The sequence below is a fragment of the Hypanus sabinus genome, chromosome 25 (genome assembly GCF_030144855.1).
Source record: "Hypanus sabinus isolate sHypSab1 chromosome 25, sHypSab1.hap1, whole genome shotgun sequence".
In the NCBI taxonomy this organism is placed as follows: domain Eukaryota; kingdom Metazoa; phylum Chordata; class Chondrichthyes; order Myliobatiformes; family Dasyatidae; genus Hypanus; species Hypanus sabinus.
The window spans coordinates 20,506,260-20,528,586 of record NC_082730.1 but is presented as its reverse complement, the minus strand read 5'-3'; the positions used below and the strand labels follow the sequence as shown (position 1 = coordinate 20,528,586).

The 22,327-nt window shown below is 38.7% G+C and overlaps 1 protein-coding gene across 3 annotated transcripts in view; it reads right to left on the bottom strand.

The window, feature by feature from the left end:
- Nucleotides 1–22,327, bottom strand: part of LOC132381080 (cyclin-dependent kinase 18-like) — a 125,740-nt gene that overhangs the window by 50,646 nt on the left and 52,767 nt on the right. For all 3 annotated transcript variants that reach the window (XM_059950266.1, XM_059950267.1, XM_059950268.1), the window contains 2 exons: nt 3,735–3,859; nt 1,665–1,790 (listed from right to left, as the gene is read on the bottom strand). In XM_059950266.1, the coding sequence (XP_059806249.1) occupies nt 1,665–1,790; nt 3,735–3,859 (251 nt within the window). The remainder of the gene's footprint in view (nt 1–1,664; nt 1,791–3,734; nt 3,860–22,327) is intronic.

The window sequence follows — 22,327 nt, the reverse complement described above, 5'->3', positions numbered from 1 at the left end:
TCAGGTTCCCTTTAAATACTTCACCTTTCACCCTTAACTTATGATTTTTAGTTCTAGTCTCACCTAACCTCAGTGGAAAAAGCCTGCTTGCATTTACCCTATCTGTACCACTCAGAATGTTGTATACTTCTATCAATTCTCTCCTCATTCCCTTACACTCCAAGGAAGAGAGTTTCCTTTGTTTTACTTCCACATTCCAGAGACATGCAGGTTGGTACATTGACTGGTCATTGAAATGGCCCAAGTATGTCGGTAAGTGGTAGAATCTGGGTGTGATTTGATGAGAATGTGGAAAGTATTTTAAAAGAATGAAGGATTTTATGTAGATGCGTGTTTGACGGTTGATGCAGATTTGGTCAGCCAAAAGTCCTGTCTCTGTGCTTTCTCTGTGCGACTATATAACTAAAGTTGAACTTAACTCCAGTCTCCCAGCTTGAACCCACAATGTATAATCTTGCCTGAATTTGCACGGAAACTTTCTTCAAATTTTCATAAGAAATTCAATCTAAAAAGTTATATTGTGCACTGTGTTCTAAATTCCCTTTACCCTTAGAGTGAAGAGAACTTTCTTCACTTTAGACCCAATTCCCCTTCTCATATTTTTAGCTTCTGCCTTCTTTGTTCTGAGCTCTCTCGAGCAGAGGAAGTAGTTCATCCCTTCCTACCTTATCACCTTCTACCATCAGGAAGAACATCCTTAACCAAGTGAGTTAATCAGTTTAATTACTATTTGACATGCAAACAGAAAATTTTGTAAACTTTGCAGAGAGCAATGCTGCATGACCTGCTGTATATTTAGTCACATAGCCATTGAGCACAGCAGCACAGAAACAGACCCTTTGGCCCATCTAGTCCATTTTGGCCTGGTTTTCTGCCTAGTGCCATCTACCTTCAGCCAGATGATAGTCCTCTGTACCTATCCAAACTTCTCTTACATGTTACAATTGAACCAGCATCTATCACTTCCACTGGAAGCTGATCCCACACTCGCACCACTGAAGAAGTTTCCTCTCAAGTTCCCCTTAAGTCTTCATTACACCCTAAACCTATGACCTGTCATGTGGAGACTCTCCCAATCTGAGGGAAAAAGCCTGAACACATTCCCTCTGTCTATACTCCCAATAATTTTGCATACACTATGAGATCTTCCCTTTTTCTCCTGAACTCTAAGGAATAAAGTCTAAACCTATCCAAAGATCAAAAGTAAATCTATTATCCAAGTACCTATACAGTATGTAACCACATACTACCTTAAGATTCGTTTTCCTTGGAGGCATTTATAGAAGAAGGAAACACAACAGAATTTACAAAAACCATAAACAGGCAAAGAACCAGTGCAAAAGAAGCCAAACTGTGCAAATGTAAACAAATAATACTGAGAACATGAGCTGTAAAGAGTATTTGAAAGTGAGTCTGTATTCAGCCTAATCCCAAATACTCTGTTTACATTTAAGATTCACAGCATCCGCAGTAATTTTGTGTTTGGTTCCTGGTTGTAAATAACACTCTGTGCATAAATAGGTGTCTTTTCCAGCTCCGGTGAAATTAGTTTACCATGTCCCTGTAGCTGGCAAGCAAAGCAGGCTCAAGGGGCCAAGTATTTACAGCTGTCCCTGTGGAGCAGGAGAAACAGGAGCCTCCAGCCCTCCCAGTGACCAACTCACCAAAGAGACTCTGCGGGAGTTCCTGCTCTGAGCTTTGGGGAGGGATGGGCTCTCCAGTCGCAGTCTCTGTAGGAATTCCTCCGGGAGCCTGATGTCCATCGGGAGTGACAGCCTCTTGCCCAGGTCCTGGAAGTAAGGCAGATGGTGGGAGGTGCCGGATGTCATTGGGAAAAGGGAAGCAAATGAGAAAGTACAATCAATTACATTGTTGTTCCAGGATACATTTGGAGTAAACAGCATTAATTTATTTATTTTTATTTACTTAGAGATGCAGCCCTTCTGGCCCAACAAGCTGCGCCACTCAGCAATTCACAAATTTAATGCTAGCCTAATCACAGGAGAATTTACAATGACCAATTAACCCACTAACTGGTCTTTGGACTGCGGAAGGGAACTGGAGCACCCACAGGAAAGCCACATGGTGTAGACTCTTTATGGGTAGCATCAGAATTGAATATCGAACTCCAACACCCTGAGTTGTAATAGCGTTACGGTAACTGCTGCGCTACCATGGTGCCCCACTGTTAAGATGCAAATGAAAGAGGAACCAAAGAAATGGGAGCAGGATTAGGCCATAAAACTCCCCAAACCTGCTCCAGGAACAGGGTTAATCTACCTCAGTCTCAGTACCATCTTTCAGCATAGAACCATACAGCTCAGAAACAGGCCCTTCTGCTCAACTGGTCCATGCCAACCAAAATGTCCACCTGAGCTAGTTCCATTTGCTCATATACCTCTAAACCTTTTCTACTTGAGTTCCTGTACCTGTCCAAGTATTCTTCCAAATGTTGTTGTTGAACCTACCTTAATCACCTCTTCTGGCATATACACACCACTTCTACATGAAGGAGTTGCCTCTCAGATACCTTTTAAATTATTTCCCTCTCACCTTAACCTTCCCACTTTTTTTGATTACTTTTCCCCACAGAAAAGGCTGTCGGCATTTATCCTTTCTCCTACACTCCAAGGAATAAAGTCCAAACTTGTCCAACCTCTCCCAAAAACTCATGCCCTTAAGTCCTGTAACATTCTTGTGAATCTCCTTTGCACACTTTCAAGCTTAATGGGATCTTTCTTGAAGCAGGGTGACCAAAACTGCATGCAATACTCCAGGTGCAAACCTCACCAACACTAGTCCTATATACCTGGATTTCCTGAATGACCAGAAAACTGCACATCACTGTTTTCAATTAACACAGTAACTGACCTTCCACATTCCCCAAAGGTTCCTTACACTCTCAGTTCTGACCTACACAGTCCGTGTCTAATGGTGGATAAACAGAGAATGGGGAATACATTCTTATGTTGGTGAGATAATATGAACAGCAAGAAGGAGAGGTCCATGCTTATCTCTTCTGTGATGTACATTAATTCATAAGACTGTATGATATAGGAGCAGAATTAGGCCATCAACCATCATTCATGGTTGATTATTCTTTCAGCCTCATTCTCCTGCCTTAACTCCCCTTACCAATTAAAAAGCTATCAATCTCTGTCTTAAATAATTCCAGTGGTAGCTTCCACAGTCCTTTGTGGCAACAAATTCCACAGATTCATCAGCATCCTCCCTATGTCCGCTCTGTCCGGCCCTTTCAGTATCCAGTAGGCTTCTATTAATTCTCCCATTATCCTTCTGAACTGGATCAAGTACAGGGCCAGACTCATTAAATGCTTCTCGTGCGTAAAGCCTTTAATTTCAGGGACAACATATATAGTTCTACACAGCTCTCCTGTCACAGCAATATTTAAATTTAACAAATGAGATTTAACAATGAGAAGGAAGAATGTCATCTTGCATTTATATAGTACCCAAGCAGAGCAAATGTTCCCAACTGCCTCATTGCCTTGCTGTTATAGAGACAGTCTAGTTTCACTTGTGAGATTGAAGACTAAATAATGACGCAAGACTGTCATCATCCACTTTGTCCCATGTGTATGTTCTCCAATTTATTTAATTATCAATGAAAGCATTGACCCTAAGCCTTGATCAACTGAAGTAGCTAGGGTCATGAACTTGACCTTGCCCTCCACTATGAGGACACCAGCCTGAAGCAAGAAATGGTACCCTACCTCCATTGAGAACCTGCGCTGCCGATTGTTCCTGTAGTGCAGCAAATTTGGTGAACGGACACTCTCTGGTGCAACTCTGTCCGAGTGCACGTTCAACGTCAGTGGAAGATTTTCGCGTGCAATATCTAAATAAAGAGAAGCCTGAATCACTGAACGGGGTTTATGTTGTAGGATCTGGCTGAAGTATCAAGCCATTGAAATGGTAATGCAATGGCTCATTTTCTGTAATTGAAACAAGTCAATACTTAGTTCTTTTGCCCTCTCAGGTGGGTTATTTCATACGACAGAAATTCAAAATGTTTCTAAGACTCCAAAGAAATGTTAACCCATCAATCACAATAAAACTGAATGAAATTTTCTGATCATTATCATACTGGCTTTTGTGGGAGCTTGCTGTATACAAATTCACTGATAGTTACTGCTTCCATTTTACAGTAGGGGTTTCATTTCAAAAGTTCTTAATTTGCTGTTAAAAACATTTCAGATATGCTGAGGTTGTAAAATGAGCAATACAGTAAATGCAAACCCTTCTTTTGCCTTTCTCTTCAAATTAAAGGACCATAAGACCATGACATAGGGGCAGAATTAGGTCATTCAGCACATTGAAAACACTCAGCCATTCAATCATGGCTGATTTATTATCTTCTCAATCCCATCCTCCTGCCCTCTCTGTAACCTTTGATACCCTGATTAATCAAGAACCTGTCAACTTCCACTTTAAGTGCACTCGATGACCTGGCCTCCGCAGCCATCTGAGGCAATGAATTCCACAGATTTGCCAGCCTCGGCTAAAGAAATTTCTCCTCATCTGTGTTCAAAATGGATGGTCCTCTGAGGCTGAGGCTGTGCCCTATGGTCCTGTAGGAAACATTCTCTCCACATTCACTCAATCTAGGTCTTTCAATATTTGATAGGTTTCAATTAGATTCTCCAGCCCCCACCCCACCCACCTCATTCTTCTAAACTCCAGCAAGTACAGGCCCAGAGCCATCAAATGCTCCTCATACTGTATATTGACCCTTTCATTTCCAGAATCACTCTCGTAAACCTTCTCTGGACCCTGTCCAATGTCAGCACATCTTTTCTTAGATAAGGGGCCAGAACTGCTCACAATGCTGCAAGAATGGTCAGACCTATGCCTTGTAAAGTGTCAGCATTACATCCTTGCTTTTATATTCTAGTCCTCTCAAAATGAATGCTAACATTGCATTTGTCTTCCTTACCACCAATACAATCTGCAAGTTAACCTTGAGGGAATCCTGCACAAGGACTTCCAAGTCCCTTTGTACCTCTGATGTTTAAATTTCCTCCCCATTTAGAAAATAGTCTAGGCCCTTATTCTTTCTACCAACACTTCCCTACACTATATTCCACCTGCCACTTCTTTGCTCATTCTCCCAATCTATCTAAATCCATCTGAGATCTCCCTGCTTCCTCAACACTAGCTGCCCCTCCACTTATCTTCATACTGTCCACAAACCTGGTCACAAAGCCATCAATTCCATCATGCATAAAACGTAACATGAAAAGAAGTAGTTTCAACACTGACCTCTGTGGAATTGGCAGCCAATCAGAAAAGCCCCCATTTATTCCCATTTTTTGCCACGTACCAGTCAGTCGATCTTCTATCCATGCTAGAATCTTTCCTGTGATAGCATGGACTCCTTTGTGATAAAGAAGCCTCATATTATAGCTGGGAGCTTAATGTCCAAGGATATACATTGTAACAAAAGGATAGGCAGGAAGGCAGAGGGCAGCATTGCCCTGTCAGTAAAACATGAAATCAAATCATTAGAAAGAGGTGACATAGGATCGAAAGGTGTTGAATCATTGTAGATAGAGCTAATGAACTGCAAGGATAAAAAGACCTGATCGGAGTTGTATACAGACCCCCAAACAGTAGTAAGGATGAAGCCTACAAATTTCAAATGAAGATAGAAAATGTATGCCAAAAGGGCAATGTTACAATAGCCATGGGGGACTTTAATATGCAGGTAGAGTGGAAAAATCAGGTTGGTGCTGGATTACAGGAGACATAATTTCTAGAGTGCCTATGAGATGGCTTTTTAGAGCAGCTCAGGGTTCAGCACACTAGAAGATCAGCTATTCTGGATTGGGTGTTGTGCAATGAACCAGAACTGATGAGAGAGCTTAAGGTAAAAGAACCCTTAGGGGAAAGTGATCATAACATGATTGAATTCACCATGAAATTTGAGAAGAAGCTAAAGTAGATGTATCAGTATTACAGTGGACTAAATGGAATTACAGAGATATGAGAGAGCAGTTGGCTAGAATTGATTGGAAAAGAACACTGGCAGGGATGATGATTGAGCAGCAAGAGCTGGAATTTCGGGAAGCAATTTGGAAGGCACAGGATATATACATCCCAAAGAGGAAGAAGTATTCTAAAGGAGAGATGTCACAACCATGGCTAACGAGAGAAGTCAAAGCCAACATAAAAGCCAACTAAAGGGCATATAATTGAGCAGAAATTAGTGGGAAGTTAGAGGATTGGGAAGCTTTTGAAAACAATGGAAAGCAACTAAAAAAGTCATTAAGAAGTTAAAGAAGGAATACATAAAATAAGATAGCCAATAATATTAACAAGGATACCAAAAGTTTCTTCATATACATAGAGTGTAAAAGAGAGGCAAGTGTGGATATCAGACTGCTGGAAAACAATGCTGGACAATGAAATGTGAGACAATGAAATGTGAGACAATGAAATGGTGGGCAAACTGAATAAGTATTTTGTATGAATCTTCAATGTGGAAGACACTAGCAGTATGGTGGAAGTTCCAAGTGTCAAAGAGCGTGAAGGGTGTGAAGTTACCATAACTAGAGAGAAGGTTCTTTGAAAACTTCTAAAAGAGGTGGCTGAAGAGATCATGGAGGCATTAGTAATGATCTTTCAAGAATCACTAGATTCTGGAATGGTTCTGGAAGAATGGCAAATTGCAAATATCACTCCAAGAAAGGAGAAAAGCTGAAGAAATGAAACTATAGGCCAGTTAGTTTGACCTCAGTGGTTGGGAAGGTGTTGGAGTCAATTATTAAAAGTGAGGTCTCAAGGTACTTGGAGGCACATGATGAAATAGGCCATAGTCAGCATAGTTTCCTCAAGGGAAAATCTTGGCTGACAAATCTGTTGGAAGTCTTTGAAGAAATAACAAGCAGGATAGACAGATGTTGTGTACTTGGATTTTCAGAAGGCCTTTGACATGTGTCATACATGAAGCTGCTTAACAAGCTACGAGTCATTACAGGAAAGATTCTAGCATGAATAAAATAGTGGCTGATAGGCAGGAGGCAAAGAGTGGGAATAAAGGGACCCTTTTCTAGTTGGCTGCCAGTGGCAAGTGGTGTTCCACAGGAGTCTGTGTTAGGACCAATTCTTTTTATGTTATATGTCAATGATTTGGATGATGGAATTGATGGCTTTGTTGTAAAGTTTACTGATGGTATGAAGATAGGCAGAGAGGCAGGTAGTTTTGAGGAAGTAGAGAAGCTAAAGAAGGACTTAGACAGATTAGGAGAATGGGCAAAGAAATATCAGATGGAATATAGTGTCCAGAAGTATATGGTCATGCAAATTGGTAGAAGAAATGAAAGGGCTGACTATTTTCTAAATAGAGAGAAAATACAAAAAAACTGAAGTACATGAAGCTTAGAAATATAAAGGGCTATGCGGTAGGGAAATTCTAGGCAGCTTCTAGAATAAGTTACATGGTTGGCATAACATTGTGGGCTGAAGGCCTGTAATGTGCTGTAGAGTTCTATGTTTCTATGAGGTGCAAAGGGAATTGGGAGACCTTGTGCAGGATTCCCTAAAGATTAATTTGCAGGTTGAGTCAGCGGTGAGGAAGGCAAATGCAATGTTGGCATTTATTTGAAGAGAACTAGAATATAAAAGCAATGCTGTAATGTTAAAACCTTATAAAGCACTGGCGAAGCCTCACTTGCTGTATTGTGAGCACATTTGTGCCCCTTATCTTAAAAAGGATGTGCTGAAACTGGAGAGGGTTCAAAGGAGATTCACAAAAATGATTCCAGGATTGAATGACTTGTCATATGAAGAGTGTTTGATGGCTCTGGTCTGCATTCACTAAAATTCAGAAGAATGACAGGTGACCTGATTGAAACCTATTGAATGGTGCAAGGCTTTGATAGAGTGGATGTGGAGAGGATGTTTCTAATGGCAGGAGAGTCTAAGACCAGAGGACACAGCCTCAGAATAGAGGGATGTCCTTTTAGAACATCTAGATGATTTAGATGAACATTTAGATGAGAAGTAATTTCTTTAGCCAGAGAGTGGTGAATCTGTGGAATTCTTTACCATAGGCAGCTGTGAGGCCAAGTCTTTATGTACATTTAAGGCAGAGTTTGATAGATTCTTGATTGGCTAGGGCATCAAGGGATAGGGAGAGAAGACAGGAGATTGGGGCTGAGAGGAAAATTGGATCAGTCATGATGAAAAGGTGGAGTAGACTCAATGGACCAAATGGCCTAATTCTGCTCCTCTATCTTATGGTAGTGGTCAACAACCTTTATAAGCCGAAGATCCCCTACCTCAGCCTTAGTGAAAGGCAAGATCGACCTACTAAAGTTAGTCACACACATGCGCACCAAGCAGAAAATACCGGAAGTAAAACCCCATAACCCGGAAGTAGAATTGTACACTGTGTAGTTTCACTTAACAGGATCACGTACACTCATGCGCACACACGTGCCCGCGCAGGGCTTCATGGTCATGGTAGTCTTTCTCATGGTAAACACAAGTGTCTTGTATTTGACTGCTACTTTTGTTCCTTATTTGGGAGTGAGAAATTTGACTCATAACTACAGACAGACAGTTTGAGACAGTCTGTGAGGTGTCTGTCAGTAAGACAGCTCCTGTACTTAGGTTTAATAATTTTCATCTGTTGCAGCACAACGCCCTCGCAAACCTCCTGACAGACTGAATATTCGAATGGACAGTTTCCTTTGTTAGACAGAACGTTGAATCTGACATGTTTTTCAGGTGCTTTGTACTGGTAAACTGTTACTGAGACACTAGTATAAGTTTCAGAGGTACGCAAGATAATGACACAACTGTTTTTTGTTTCCTACTTATTTACATTTGGGGAATGTTGGAATTTACCTCTATGCAATTAGGTAAAGCTTCGGGACCTGATGGTTATACGGTAGAATTTTACAAGACCTTTCATGAAATGCTTATACCACATCTTCATCAAACGTTTACCGACTCTACATCCTCTGGCAACCTTCCTAAAACTTTTTATGAAGCACTGATTTCATCGATTCCAAAAAAAGGAAAAGACCCACTGGAATGTGTATCCTATAGACCTATTTCTTTACTGAATGTAGATTTTTAAATTCTCAATAAGATTCTACCAAATAGGCTTGAGACTATCTTGCCCAATGTTATCTCAAATGATCAAATAGGATTTATTAAAAATAGGTATTCACATTTTAATATTCAAAGATTATTAAATATCATTTATTCCCCCTCAGCCAAAGAATCAGAATGTATTGTATCTTTGGATGCAGTTCCCTCTTTTGTTCCAAGAACATTTTTTGATAAAATAGATTCTTTGATTTTATCTTATGTTTGGAATAATAAAAGCTCTGGAGTGAATAAACTTTTATTGCAAAAATCAAAAAAAGATGGAGGACTGGCTTTACCAAACTTTAGATTTTATTATTGGGCAATTAATATTCGCTATAGTACTTTTTGGATTTATGATATAGACGATCAAGATTATCCTTCATGGTTACAGCTGGAGGAAAATTCAGTAATGGGGTTTTCGTTAGCTTCTTTATTAGGAGCTCCTCTTCCATTTTCACTCTCCAGAATTGGTAGACAAGCTCTTAAACCTATTGTTAAACATACTTCAAAAATTTGGTTTCAATTTCATAGATTTTTTGAATTAAATGATTTTTTACTTTCTAGTAATATTTATTCTAATTTCTTTTTTAAACCATCAACTTTGGATAAGGCTTTTTTAACATGGAAAATTAAGGGAATAAAAACTTTTTTAGATTTGTTTTTACAAGACTGTTTAATGTCTTTTTCACAGTTAATGGATAAATATGATATCTCTAATACACATTTTTTTCAGGTATTTACAGATTAGGAATTTCTTACGTGATTTTTTACCGAATTACTCTTTGACCTGCTCTTCAAATTTGGCTTATGTTATTTTTCAGTTTAAACCTTTTCAAAAAAGATTAATAGCTATCATTTATAAACAGTTAATGAATGCTCACATGTCGCCTAATGATGGGGTTCAACGTACCTGGGAAGTAGAACTTCAACATTCACTTTCAGATAATCAATGGAGTAAAATTTATTATTTAGTCAATAATTCATCTGTCTGCACACGCCATATCTTAATTCAGTTTAAACTAGTACATAGAGCCCATATGTCCAAAGATAAATTGGCGCATATTTTTCCGAATATAAGCCCTATTTGTGACAGATGTAACACAGAAATGGCTACTCTAACTCATATGTTTTGGTCATGTGTAAGTTTAAGTAATTTTTGGAGGGATGTGTTTGGAATATTATCTAAAGTTATAGATATAGATGTTCAACCTAATCCACACAGCAATTTTTGGGATTATTCCAGAGGAACCAAGCAAAGTGTCTGCTTCCGCCCAACTTGTGACAGCTTTTTTAACTTTACTGGCTAGGAGAGCTATTTTGCTACATTGGAAAGAATCTAACCCGCTTACTGTTTTCGATTGGCTCTCCTCCATTATGTCATGTCTAAGCTTGGAGAAAATTAGAAGCCAGACATTTGATACATTTTTAATTTTGAACAAGTCTAGCGACCTTTTATTCAATATTTTCACATGATTTAATTTATTTTTATTTATATATTTTTCTTTATTCTCTTTGGGGAAAATCCTTATCCATGAAGGTTCAGAGATGACTGGAAGGATGTTTTTTTTTTCTTTCTCTCTGTTTTTTCTAATTTTATCCTCAATTGGACTGCCCAATCTTTTTCTTTCTTTTTCTTTCCTTTTTTTCTCTTTCTTTTTTTTTGTTTTTTGTTTCAGTTTAGTTAGTGGGGTTTTTTCTCCTTATCAATAAAATTTCTGATCTTTTTTTATGATTGTTATAAGGTGTAGTTTTTTTACCATTGTATATATAACAGCAAAGTATTTTACTTATTTGATTTTGATATTATATATTTTTTGTTTTTACTGTTGCTGTTTATATGTCTTTTATATTATCTACTTATTAAACTCCTCTTCTGATTTGTATATTCTTTATTTGGAAATCAATAAAAAAGATTGAAAAATGAAAAAAATGGAATTTAAAGGGGGAAAAGTATTCTAATGTGAGCATTATAAAGATAAGTTAATACAAATTAGGATGATGATAATATAGCAATACCCCCTGCTACGGAAGCTGTTTGTAAAGAGAGGTTGCTTCTGGGTTGCGGGGCTTTACTTCGGGTCTTTTCTACCGCGGTGCATTGCGGCGGAGCTACACACATGCACACTGGGCAGAAAGAACAGAACTAAAACCCCACAACCCTGAAACAATCTCTCAACAGTATTTGTGTATTTATTTTTTCATTTTTTTCCAGGATCTACTAGGAAAGTCTCAAAGATCGACCAGTCGATCGCAATCGACGGGTTGGCGACCATATCTTATGGTTTTATATGTGGCACCTTGTCGAAGGCCTTCTAATTCAAGTAAACAGCATTCTCTAGACTTTCAAAATGCATTTTTATGACAGTATTTGCATGACTGTGGAAACGTGGCAACAGTAACATAAGATTCTACAGATGCTGGAAATCCAGAGCAACACACACACACACACACACACACACACACACCTGGAGGAACTCCACAGGTCAGTCAGCATCTATGGAGATGAATAAATGAATAAACAGCTAACATTTTGGGCTAAGACCCTTCTTCAGGACTTGTGAATCCTGCCCAAAACTTCGATTCTTTATCCTCTCCGTGGATGCCATCTGACCTCCTGAGTTCCTCCAGCATTTTATATGTGCTGCTATGAGAATTTGGTCATGTTTTTTAAAAGTTGTGTTTTGAAGATCCTTTTCTACTTAGTTGCATGCAACATTGGTGAAGCAATTCATCGATATCTCTTAGCATTTGTGACTATTTACTAACACCTCTATCTTGGGTTGGACCAATTAAACAGGTTGCCAGATTTCTCCTGAACTGCTTTTTGGCATTTTTACTGTTGTTCATGGAGTAGATATCTTGTATATTATCATTAGCTGCTTAGAGAAGGGATTTTCAATTAAATTATTACTTCGACTGTTTAAGCCTGTGTAACTTATGGACTGTTCTTTGTCTATCCTATCTGATATTTGGTCATAGAATTCCATCTGCGACATTATCTGAAATATAACTATCTTATAAATGGTAAAGGGGCATAAATGGACTCCTGATCACCATTGGTTATGAGGGACTCATATACAAGCTGTGTTTTTCTTGTGAATGTTATGTATTTGATGCTAGGTGCCTGTGATTCAGCTGCAAGCAAGTTCTTCATCTCACCCTTGCATACGTGTAGTTGTGCATGTAACAATAATCTCACCTTTGACCCTGACTTTGACTGTACCTCTCCACCTTTGAGCACATCTACGAGGAGCCCTCCCACAAGACAGCAGCATCTGTCATTAGGAATCCCCACCATCTGGCCCATGCTCTCTTCTCGCTGCTGCCATCAGAAGAAGGGACAGGAACCTTAGGCCCCACACTGCCAGGTTCAGGAACAGGTATTACCCTTCAACCAACAGACCAGGGTGGAGGATATCACTCACCTCAACACACTAAATACAACCTATGGATTCACTTTCAAGGACTCTACAATTCATATTCTCAGTTTCATTCATTCATTCAGTTATTTATTTATGTATTTACATATGTATCTATTTATTTATTTGTTTATTTTTTATTTGTATTTGCACTGTCTGTCTTCTTTAGTACATTGGACGTCTGTCAATCTTTGAGTATGTTTTTCATTGTTTATATTGTATTTCTTTGTTCTACTGTGAATGCCTGCAAGCAAATAACTCTCAGGGTAGTATATGGTGACATAATGTACTTTGATAATAAATTTACTTCGAAGTTTGTATAGTCTTAAGTTGAATGGAAGTGATTGCACAATGCTCCTGCAACTCACAGCTGCAAATTAGTAAGTGACTAAGATACCCCTTGGAGAAATAAGGCACTCATTCTGTTTTGGAGAGAAGGCTGTGAGCTGACGTTCAGCTTCATTTCAATGACTAAAGCTTCCGTTATTCACCGATTAAAGCGACAAAGGAGATTGAAATGCCAGCTGCCTGCCCTGTTATCGTTGCTGATGGAGAGGGGAAACTGCCTTTTATTGCTGCTGAGATCACTCTGCTATGGAGAGGGGAGACTGCCTTTTATTGCTGCTGAGATCACTCTGCTATGGAGAGGGGAGAATGCCTTTTATTGCTGCTGAGATCACTCTGCTATGGAGAGGGGAGACTGCCTTTTATTGCTGCTGAGATCACTCTGCTATGGAGAGGGGAGACTGCCTTTTATTGCTGCTGAGATCACTCTGCTATGGAGAGGGGAGACTGCCTTTTATTGCTGCTGAGATCACTCTGCTATGGAGAGGGGAGACTGCCTTTTATTGCTGCTGAGATCACTCTGCTATGGAGAGGGGAGACTGCCTTTTATTGCTGCTGAGATCACTCTGCTATGGAGAGGGGAGAATGCCTTTTTATCACTAATGAGTTGACTGCAACAGAGAGGGAGAATGTTGCCCAGGTTTTTCACATTTTGGATGTGGACTTGGTCTGTGGACATTTTTTTCATTCTTATGGCTTTTTTGTATTTTTGTGTTTTTCGCCCGATCTTTCTCATTTTTTGTGTGTGGAGGAGTGGTATTTGGGGGGGGGGGGTCAATGTGCCTATTCCATTTTTGTTCTCTTTTTTGTGCAGGGAAGAGGGATTTGGGGGTTGATGATTGTGTTGCCGTTCTTTTCTTTCTTGGTTTTGTGACTATCTGGAGAAGAAAAATTTCAGAGTTGTGTGCTTTGATAATAAATGAACATTTGAAATGAACCTTGAACCTTAGTTCAAGCAACTGCTTTGCTCTTATATAAGCACTCTTATTCATTTTAGTTTCATTTGTGAGACGGAAGACTGAATAATGTCATAATCCACTTGGTTCCATGTGTACACTGTCAAAGTTGTTGAACAGGTATTTTAGAAAGCCACACAATTTGGGCACGTTGTCAATTACTTCCAGTTTTAAATGCCCAAGAAAATGCCTACAAGGATCATAACACCAGTTATTATTAATGATTTATAATGCTCATGACAACCCAATAATGTCCACCATGATCCTAACTGCAGTTTACATACCACCATTGGTCGACATGAATAGGCAGTTGAGATACCGCATGCCACTGTTACCAAACTAGAAATAGTCTACCCTAAAGAATTTCAAATCATAGTCAGGGACTTCAATCAAGCTTGCTTGAAGAAATCTCTGCCCAATTACCATCATCATATAACTTGTAGCACCAGAGGCCGCAACACACTAGACCTCTGCTATAAGGAGTGCCTACTGTTCCTTGCCTAGACTGCATTTTGGTAAATCTGATCACTTTGGCTGTCCTTCTCCTACCTGCAAACAGACACTTGCTGAACAGTGAGACTCCAGGGATAAAGACACCAAAGAAGTGGTTGACGGAGGCAGGACTGCTACAGGATTGCTTCGAGTTGGTGGACTGGGCCATATTCAAGGACTTATTAGTGGATCTGAATGAATTGACCACAGTTGTAGCAGACTTTATAAAAACAGTCATAGATTAATGTGTACCAACAAAACCATTCAAAGTGTTCCCCAACCAGAAGCCCTGGATGAACCATGAGATCTGCAACCTGCTGAGGGCCAGGTCAGAGGCATTCGGCTTTGGCAACCAAGTAAGATACAAGTTGTGATCTCTGGTGTGATCTCTGGAAAACCATCTCACAGGCAAAATGGCAATTCCAGATCAAACTTGAATCAATGAAAGATGCTCAGCACCTGCAGCTGGGCTGGAATGCTATTACCCCTTACAAAGTGAAATGAAGTGATAAAGGTGACAACAGGGCTTCACTCCCAGAAGGGATCAATGTCTTCTATGCATGCTTTCACCACCAAAACATGGAGGAACCTTTGCACAGTTTGTTGTCTTTTGCATATTGGTTGTTTGTCTGGGTGCTGGGTGCAGTCTTTCACTGATTCTGCTATGGTTCTTGGATTTACTGGGAACGCCCACAAAAAAAAAACAGATCTCAGGGATGTATATAGTGAAATGTATGTACTTTGATTATAAATTTACTTTGATCTTTCCACATATTTGGACTGGAACATGGATAGGAAAGATGGAAGGGATATGGGCCAAATGCAAGCGAGTAGGTTGAGCTCAGATGGGCATTTTGCTCAGCACGGACAAGTTTCACCAAACACCGGCACTCAGTCCTCCAGCAGTGGCGGGATCTCCCTGTGGCCACACACTTCAATTCCACAGACCACTCCCACTCCGACATGTCTGTCCATGGCCTCCTCTACTGTCAAGATGAGGCCACACGCAGGTTGATGGAGCAATACCTTATCTCCTACCTAGGTAGCCTCCTTCCTGCCGGCATGAACATCCAACTTACTGACCTTCATTGATACCCCTGCCCCCACCCTTACCCCCATCCCTATCTATTATTTTAGTCTGGTTCTCTTTCTCTCTCTTTTTCCCTCCTCACTATAATCTCCCCCCAGCCCTACCTTTCTTTCTCTTTTATTTCCCATAATTCTCCACCTTCCCCCAGCCCATTTCCCTCCAGCCTATCACTTCCTAGCTCTCTACTTTATCCTTCCCCCCACTTCTTATCCCCCCTCGACCACCCCATGTTACTTCACTCCTGATGAAGGGTTTCGGTCCGAAACGTCGTTATTAGCTCCTTCCATAGATGCTGTCTGGCTTGCTGCATTCTGCCAGCATTTTGTGTTTTTTTTGGATTTAATTTAGGTTTTTTTTGACACTGATCAACAGTAAAAGACTCCTTCATGTCAAAGTAAAAACAGATCTTGACAAAGTGATCTAAATTAGTTAAAAATATAAAATACAAAATAATTGATTGCATAAGTATTCACCCCATTTAATATAACACACCAAATCATCACTGTTGCAGCCAATTGGTTTTAGAAGTCAGATAATTAGTTAAGGTATCCTAGCTATATACAAACCTGTGTGCAGTTGAGGTGTTTCAATATATTGTGGTAAAAATACACCTGTAAGTGGGAGGTCCAACTGCTGGTGAGTCAGTATGCTCGCAAAAACTACACCGTGAAGACAAAAGAACACTCCAAGCAACTTTGTGAAAAGGTTAGTGAAAAGTAGGAGATGGATACAAGAAAATTTACAAGTCACTGAAAATCCATTGGAGTACATTTAAGTCAATCATCAAGAAATGGGAAGAATATGGTACAACTGTAAATCTGCCTGAAACAGGACATTCTCAAAAACTAAGTGGTTGTGCAAGTAGTGGACAAGTGAAGGAAGTCACCAACAGACCCATAACAATTCTGGAGCAGCTGCAAGCTTCAGTGGCTGAGACAGGAGAGACTGTGCATACAGAACTGTTGCCTGGATGCTTCACTAATCACAGCTTTTTGGGAAAGTGGCAAAGAGAAAGCCACCATTGAAAAAAACTCACATGAAATCTCAGCTAGAGCTTTCCAGAAAACATGTGGGAGACACTGAAATCAGCTGGAAGAAGGTTCTATGGTCTGATAAAAACAGAATCGAGCTTTCTGGCCAAAGGACTAATCGCTGTGTTTTACTGTTGATCAGTGTCAAACACCATACCATCCCTACTGTGAGCATAGTGGTGGCTGCTTCATGCTGTGGGGATACTTCACTGCAACGGGCCTTGGAAGGCTTGTGAAGGTAGAGGGTAAAATGAATGCAGCAAAATACAGGGAAATCCTGGAGGAAAACCTGATGCAGTTGGCAAGAGAACTGCGACTTGGGAGAAGAGTTAGTTTCCAGCAGGGCATTGTCCCCAAGCATAAAACGACATAGGAAAGGCTTAAAAACAACAGAGTTAATGTCCTAGAGTGGCTAAATCAGAGACCAGACCCCAACCCAATTGAGAGTTTGTGGCTGCACTTGAAAAGTCCCTCATGATCCCTATGCAATCTGACAGAGCTTGAGCAGTTTTGTAAAGAAACTTGGGGAAAAATTGCAGTGCCCAGATGCGCAAAGCTGATAGAGACCAACCCACACTGACTCAAGACTGTAATTGCTGCCAATGGTGCATCTACTAAATACTGACTTGAAGGGGATGAATACTTATGCAATCAATTATTTTGTGTTTTATATTTCTACTTAATTTAAATTACTTTGTAGAGATTTGTTTTCACTTTGACACAAAAGAGTCTTTTTCTGTTGACCTGTGTAAAAAAAAAGTGGAATTAATTCCACCATGATTTCGAGAGCCCCATTGGCAGCAGATGGAGTATCATTGTTTTAGATTGCTCCTACTCTACTTACTTTATTGTCTCCTACCAGTTTTTTTTTTTGAAAGCTTATTATAATACTTTAATACTGCTCTACTATGGCTGGGAAAAGAACAAAAGTTTTTGCAAAAGAAAGAGAAACAGAAGATGAATCCCCAGTCATTTTGGATTCTATTAGCGACTTCGTTAAAAGCAAAAATCGGAATTTTCTGAGGGGTTTCAATGACTTAATGGCAAATTGGATACAATCCAACAAACTTTAACTGAGCATGAGAACCGAATTCAGGAAAATACTGCAAAGTTGGTGACACTTGAAGAGGATGTTGAAGTTACAATTAAACTCTCCAAAGAGTTATCCATATCTAATGAAAAAACGATGAAAAGGATTATCAGTCTACAAAATAGAAAGAGGAGAAATAACTTGCAAATTCTGGATTTTGAAGACAGAAGTCAATTTTATATTCACAGAGATAAAACTGGTAAGCTATTGGCTAATCAACTGAAGCCACTTATAGCCAAGTGGCAAATTAAAGAAATATGTAAAATTACTGGGGATATAACAACTGATCACTTTGAAATTAATGACACTTTTAGGGAATTTAATTCCAAATTGTATAGTTCTGACTCTGTTAATGATAATATTGCAATGAATAATTTTTTAGATCAATTAAATATCCCTAAGCTTTTGAAAGATGATCATAGGCAATCGGATCAACCCATTTCCCAGGAGGAAATTGCTCAGGCTATTCGAGAATTGCATTCTGGGAAATCCCCAGGACCTGATGGATTCTCTGGAGAGTTTTATACGGCTTATTCCTCCTTGCTTATACCTCACTTATGTTCTACCCTTACAGATTCCTTCAAGGTAGGAAGATTACCCCAATCTTTTTATGAAGTTTCCATTTCACTTATTCTCAAAAAGATTAAGAATCCTACTGAATGCTCTTCATATATACCTATCTCTTTACTCAATTTTGATACTAAAATTTTATCTAAAGTGTTGGCTTGTAGACTTGAAAAAATTATATCTTCTATAGTTTCAGATGATCATATAGGATTTATTAAAAATCAATATTCCTATTTTAATTTACAGCATTTGTTAAATGTTATGCATTCTCTATCTAAGGAAATATCAGAAAGTGTGATATCTTTGGATGCGGAGAAGGCCTTTGACAGAGTTGAATGGAATTATCTTTTTACATCCTTAGAAAAATTTAATTTTGGACCTAATTTTATTCATTGGATTAAATTACTTTATTTATTTCCCTCCACTTGGGTTCTTATTAACCTTCAGAACTCTAAACCCTTTAAACTCCAATATGGAATTAGACAAGGTCGTCCTTTCAGCCCTCTACTTTTTGATTCGGCATTAGAACCCTTAGCAATTGCTTTTCGAGAGTCTAAAGAGATTACTGGTATTTTAAGGAGAGGTACTATTCATAAAGTGTCACCCTATGCTGATGACTTATTGCTTTTTATATCTAATGTTACAACCGCTTTACCATTTGTGTTCCGTCTACTGACTAATTTTAGTCAGTTCTCAGGATATAAATTAAATTTACATAAGAGTGAGCTGTTTCCTTTAAACAATTTAATACCAACTGATATTAACCTTCCTTTTAAAATGTTAAGAAAACAGTTAACGTATTTAGGAGTAACAATTACTAAGAATTATAAAGATTTAATTAGGGAAAATTTTTTAACTTTTATGAATTATTTTTAAAAAACACTTTCTAATTGGTGGCCTCTCTCTTTATCACTGATTGGCCAAATTAATTCTATTAAAATGAATATCTTACCTAAGTTTATATACCTTTTTCAAGCTGTGCCTGTTTTTATTCCTAACTCTTTTTTTAACTCTTTGGATTCAATTCTTTCTTACTATATATGGAAGAATAAAAAACCTCAAATAAATAAAGCTCACCTTCAAAAAACCAAACATAATGGAGGTTTTGCCTTACCAATTTTAGATTATATCATTAGGCAGTTAATATACAAAATATTACATTATGGATATATTACATTAACCATGAGAATTGCCCTGTATGGATTTCTTTGGAAGTCAACTCTGTTATGAAATTTTCCATTATTTTTTTACTTGGATCCTCGCTTCCTTTATCTTTGGATAAACTAACTGATAATGTGGTGGTCAAACATACTTTGAGGATTTGGTTACAGTTTAGAAAACATTTTGGTTTATTGAGATTCTCCATCTCAGGTCCCATCTTTTCTAATTGTTTTTTAAACCATCTTTAATTGACCTATCTTTTAAAGAATGGGATAGATTGGGTATTAAACTATTTCAGGATTTGTTTGATGGAGGGAATCCCTCCTCTTTTGTGCAACTTTCAATGAAATTTAACCTTTCCAATATTCACTTTTTTGGATACTTACAGAATGGAGATTTTTTAAGATCCCAACTACATACATTTCCTACAAGTCCAGATAAGAATATAATAGATATAATTTTTAATCTAAAACCCTTTGACAACGGTTCAATATCTTACATTTACGGTTTGCTGTTGGGACTGAAAAAGGCCTTTTTAGATAAAATTAAAGGAGACTGGGAAAAGGATTTACAGATGTTCATATCTGAAGAGAGTTGGAAGAGTATTTTAAAATTGACTAATTCTTCATCATTATGTGCTTTTCTTTCTTTATTACAATTCAAAGTGGTACATAGAGTTCATATGTCTAAAGACAAGATCACTTGTTTCTATGCAGTTATTTCCCCTTACTGTGATAGATGCACTAATGGAGTGGCCACACTAATTCATATGTTTTGGACATGTCCGAGCCTTGAAAAATTTGGGAAAGATGTATTTCAAACTTTTTCTGTACTTTTCAATGTTAGTTTTAAGCCCAATCTCTTGACTGCCATGTTTGGTATTGTTGAGGATAGCATTACAAAACTGAAGCCATCCAATTTGCGGGTATTGGCCTTTATTACTCTTATGGCCAGGAGGGTGATCTTGCTCAAGGGGAAGGAGGATGCCCCACCTACTCATGTTCAATGGCTATCTGAAACTATGTTGTGCCTTGATCTAGAGAAGATTTGTTGTTTGATTTCTGATTCTAAACATGATTTTCTAATGTTGTGGGGTCCTTTACTGAGTTATTTTCATAATCTTTGAACTGTTATTAAAATATGGATCTGATCCTTTATTAATATATTATTTGGTAAGGTATTTTTTCTCTTTTTTTTCACCAACCAGCTCATTTTGGTAGTGGGGGTAGATTTTTTTAAATAAAATACATTTATTTTATTTCATTCCATTTCATAATTCAAACTTTTTTTTCTACATGATTGATTTGGAATAAGGGATACTGTGATCATATTACTATGATTTAAATGTAATGTAATTTGTGTTAGATGTATCATGAATTTTGTATTGTATTCATGCAATTTATATAATATTAATAAAAATATCGAAAAGAAATCCACTATGATTTAAAACAATGAAACATGCAAACCTCCAAATGGGGGAAATACTACACACACACACACACACACACACACACACACACACACACACACACACACACACACACACACACACACACACACACACACACACACACACACACATACACACACACACAGAGTGATTAATAAGTTCATGGCCTAAGGTAGACGGAGATGAGTTATACAGCTCTCGTTACATGCACATGTAGTTCAACTTTGAATAATTATGCAGAAAGTTTGAAGTTAATAACTCATCTCCTTCTACCTTAGACCACTAACTTATCAATCACCCCTCGTGTGTGTGTGTGTGTGTGTGTGTGTGTGTGTGTGTGTGTGTGTGTGTGTGTGTGTGAAACAAGCTCTAATTGGTTAAAATCCAATACAGGATGTCTCTAAAAGGGAAATTTCAATAGCTGAGATATACTTATATATTGGAATACTCAAATTCAGAATCAGAATCAGGTTTATTATCATTGGCAAGTGATGGGAAATTTGTTAACTTAGTAGTAGTAGTTCAATGCAATACACAACAAAGAAGAGAAGTGAGGTAGTGTTCACAGGTTCAATTTGAATTGAAGAGGGGAAGAAGCAGTACCTGAATCGCTGAGTTTGTGCCTTCAGGCTTCTATACCTCCTACTTGATGGCAACAGTGAGAAAAGGACATGCTCCAGGTGTTGGAGGTCCTTAATAATGGACACTGCCTTTCTGAGACACCGCTTCCTAAAGATGTCCTGGGTACTTTGTAGGCTTGTACCCAAGATGGAGCTGACTAGATTTACAACCTTCTGCAGCTTCGTTTGGTCCTGTGCATTAGCCCCCACCCCCACCCATACCAGACAGTGATGCAGCCTGTCAGAATGCTCTCCATGGTACATCTATAGAAGTTTTTGAGTGTATTTGTGACATGCCAAATCTCTTCAAACTCCTAATAAAATATAGCTGCTGTCTTGCCTTCTTCATAACTGCATCAATATGTTGGAACCAGGTTAGAGATCTCAGAGATCTTAACATCCAGGAACTTGAAACTGCCCACGCTCTCCACTTCCGATCCCTCTATAAGGACTGGTAGGTTTTCCTTCATCTTACCCTTCCTGAAGTCCACAATCAGCTCTTTTGACTTACTGACATTGAGTGCCAGGTTGTTGCTGTGGCACCACTCCATTAGTTGGCATATCTCACTCCTGTACACCCTCTCATCACCACCTAAGTTTCTACCAACAATGGTTGTATCAATAGCAAATTTATAGATGGTATTTGAGCTATACTTAGACACACAGTCATGTGTATATAGAGAGTACAGCAGTGGGCTAAGCACACAGCCCTGAGGTGCGGCAGTGTTGATCCACATAGATATGAATACTCCACATGGATATGAATTTGCAGTATTTTATAATCTGGTGTGCCCTGTGCTTGGATTGGGATCTATCTGTACAACTCTAGATCTGGTAAGGAAGTCCTTTGAGAGGTTGGTTATGGCTAGCATCAACGCCTGTCTCAGTAAGGACCTGGACTGGCTGCAATTTGCCTATTGTCACAATACATCTACAGTGGATGCAATCTCATTGGCTCCTCATGTGACTTTGGATCACCTGGA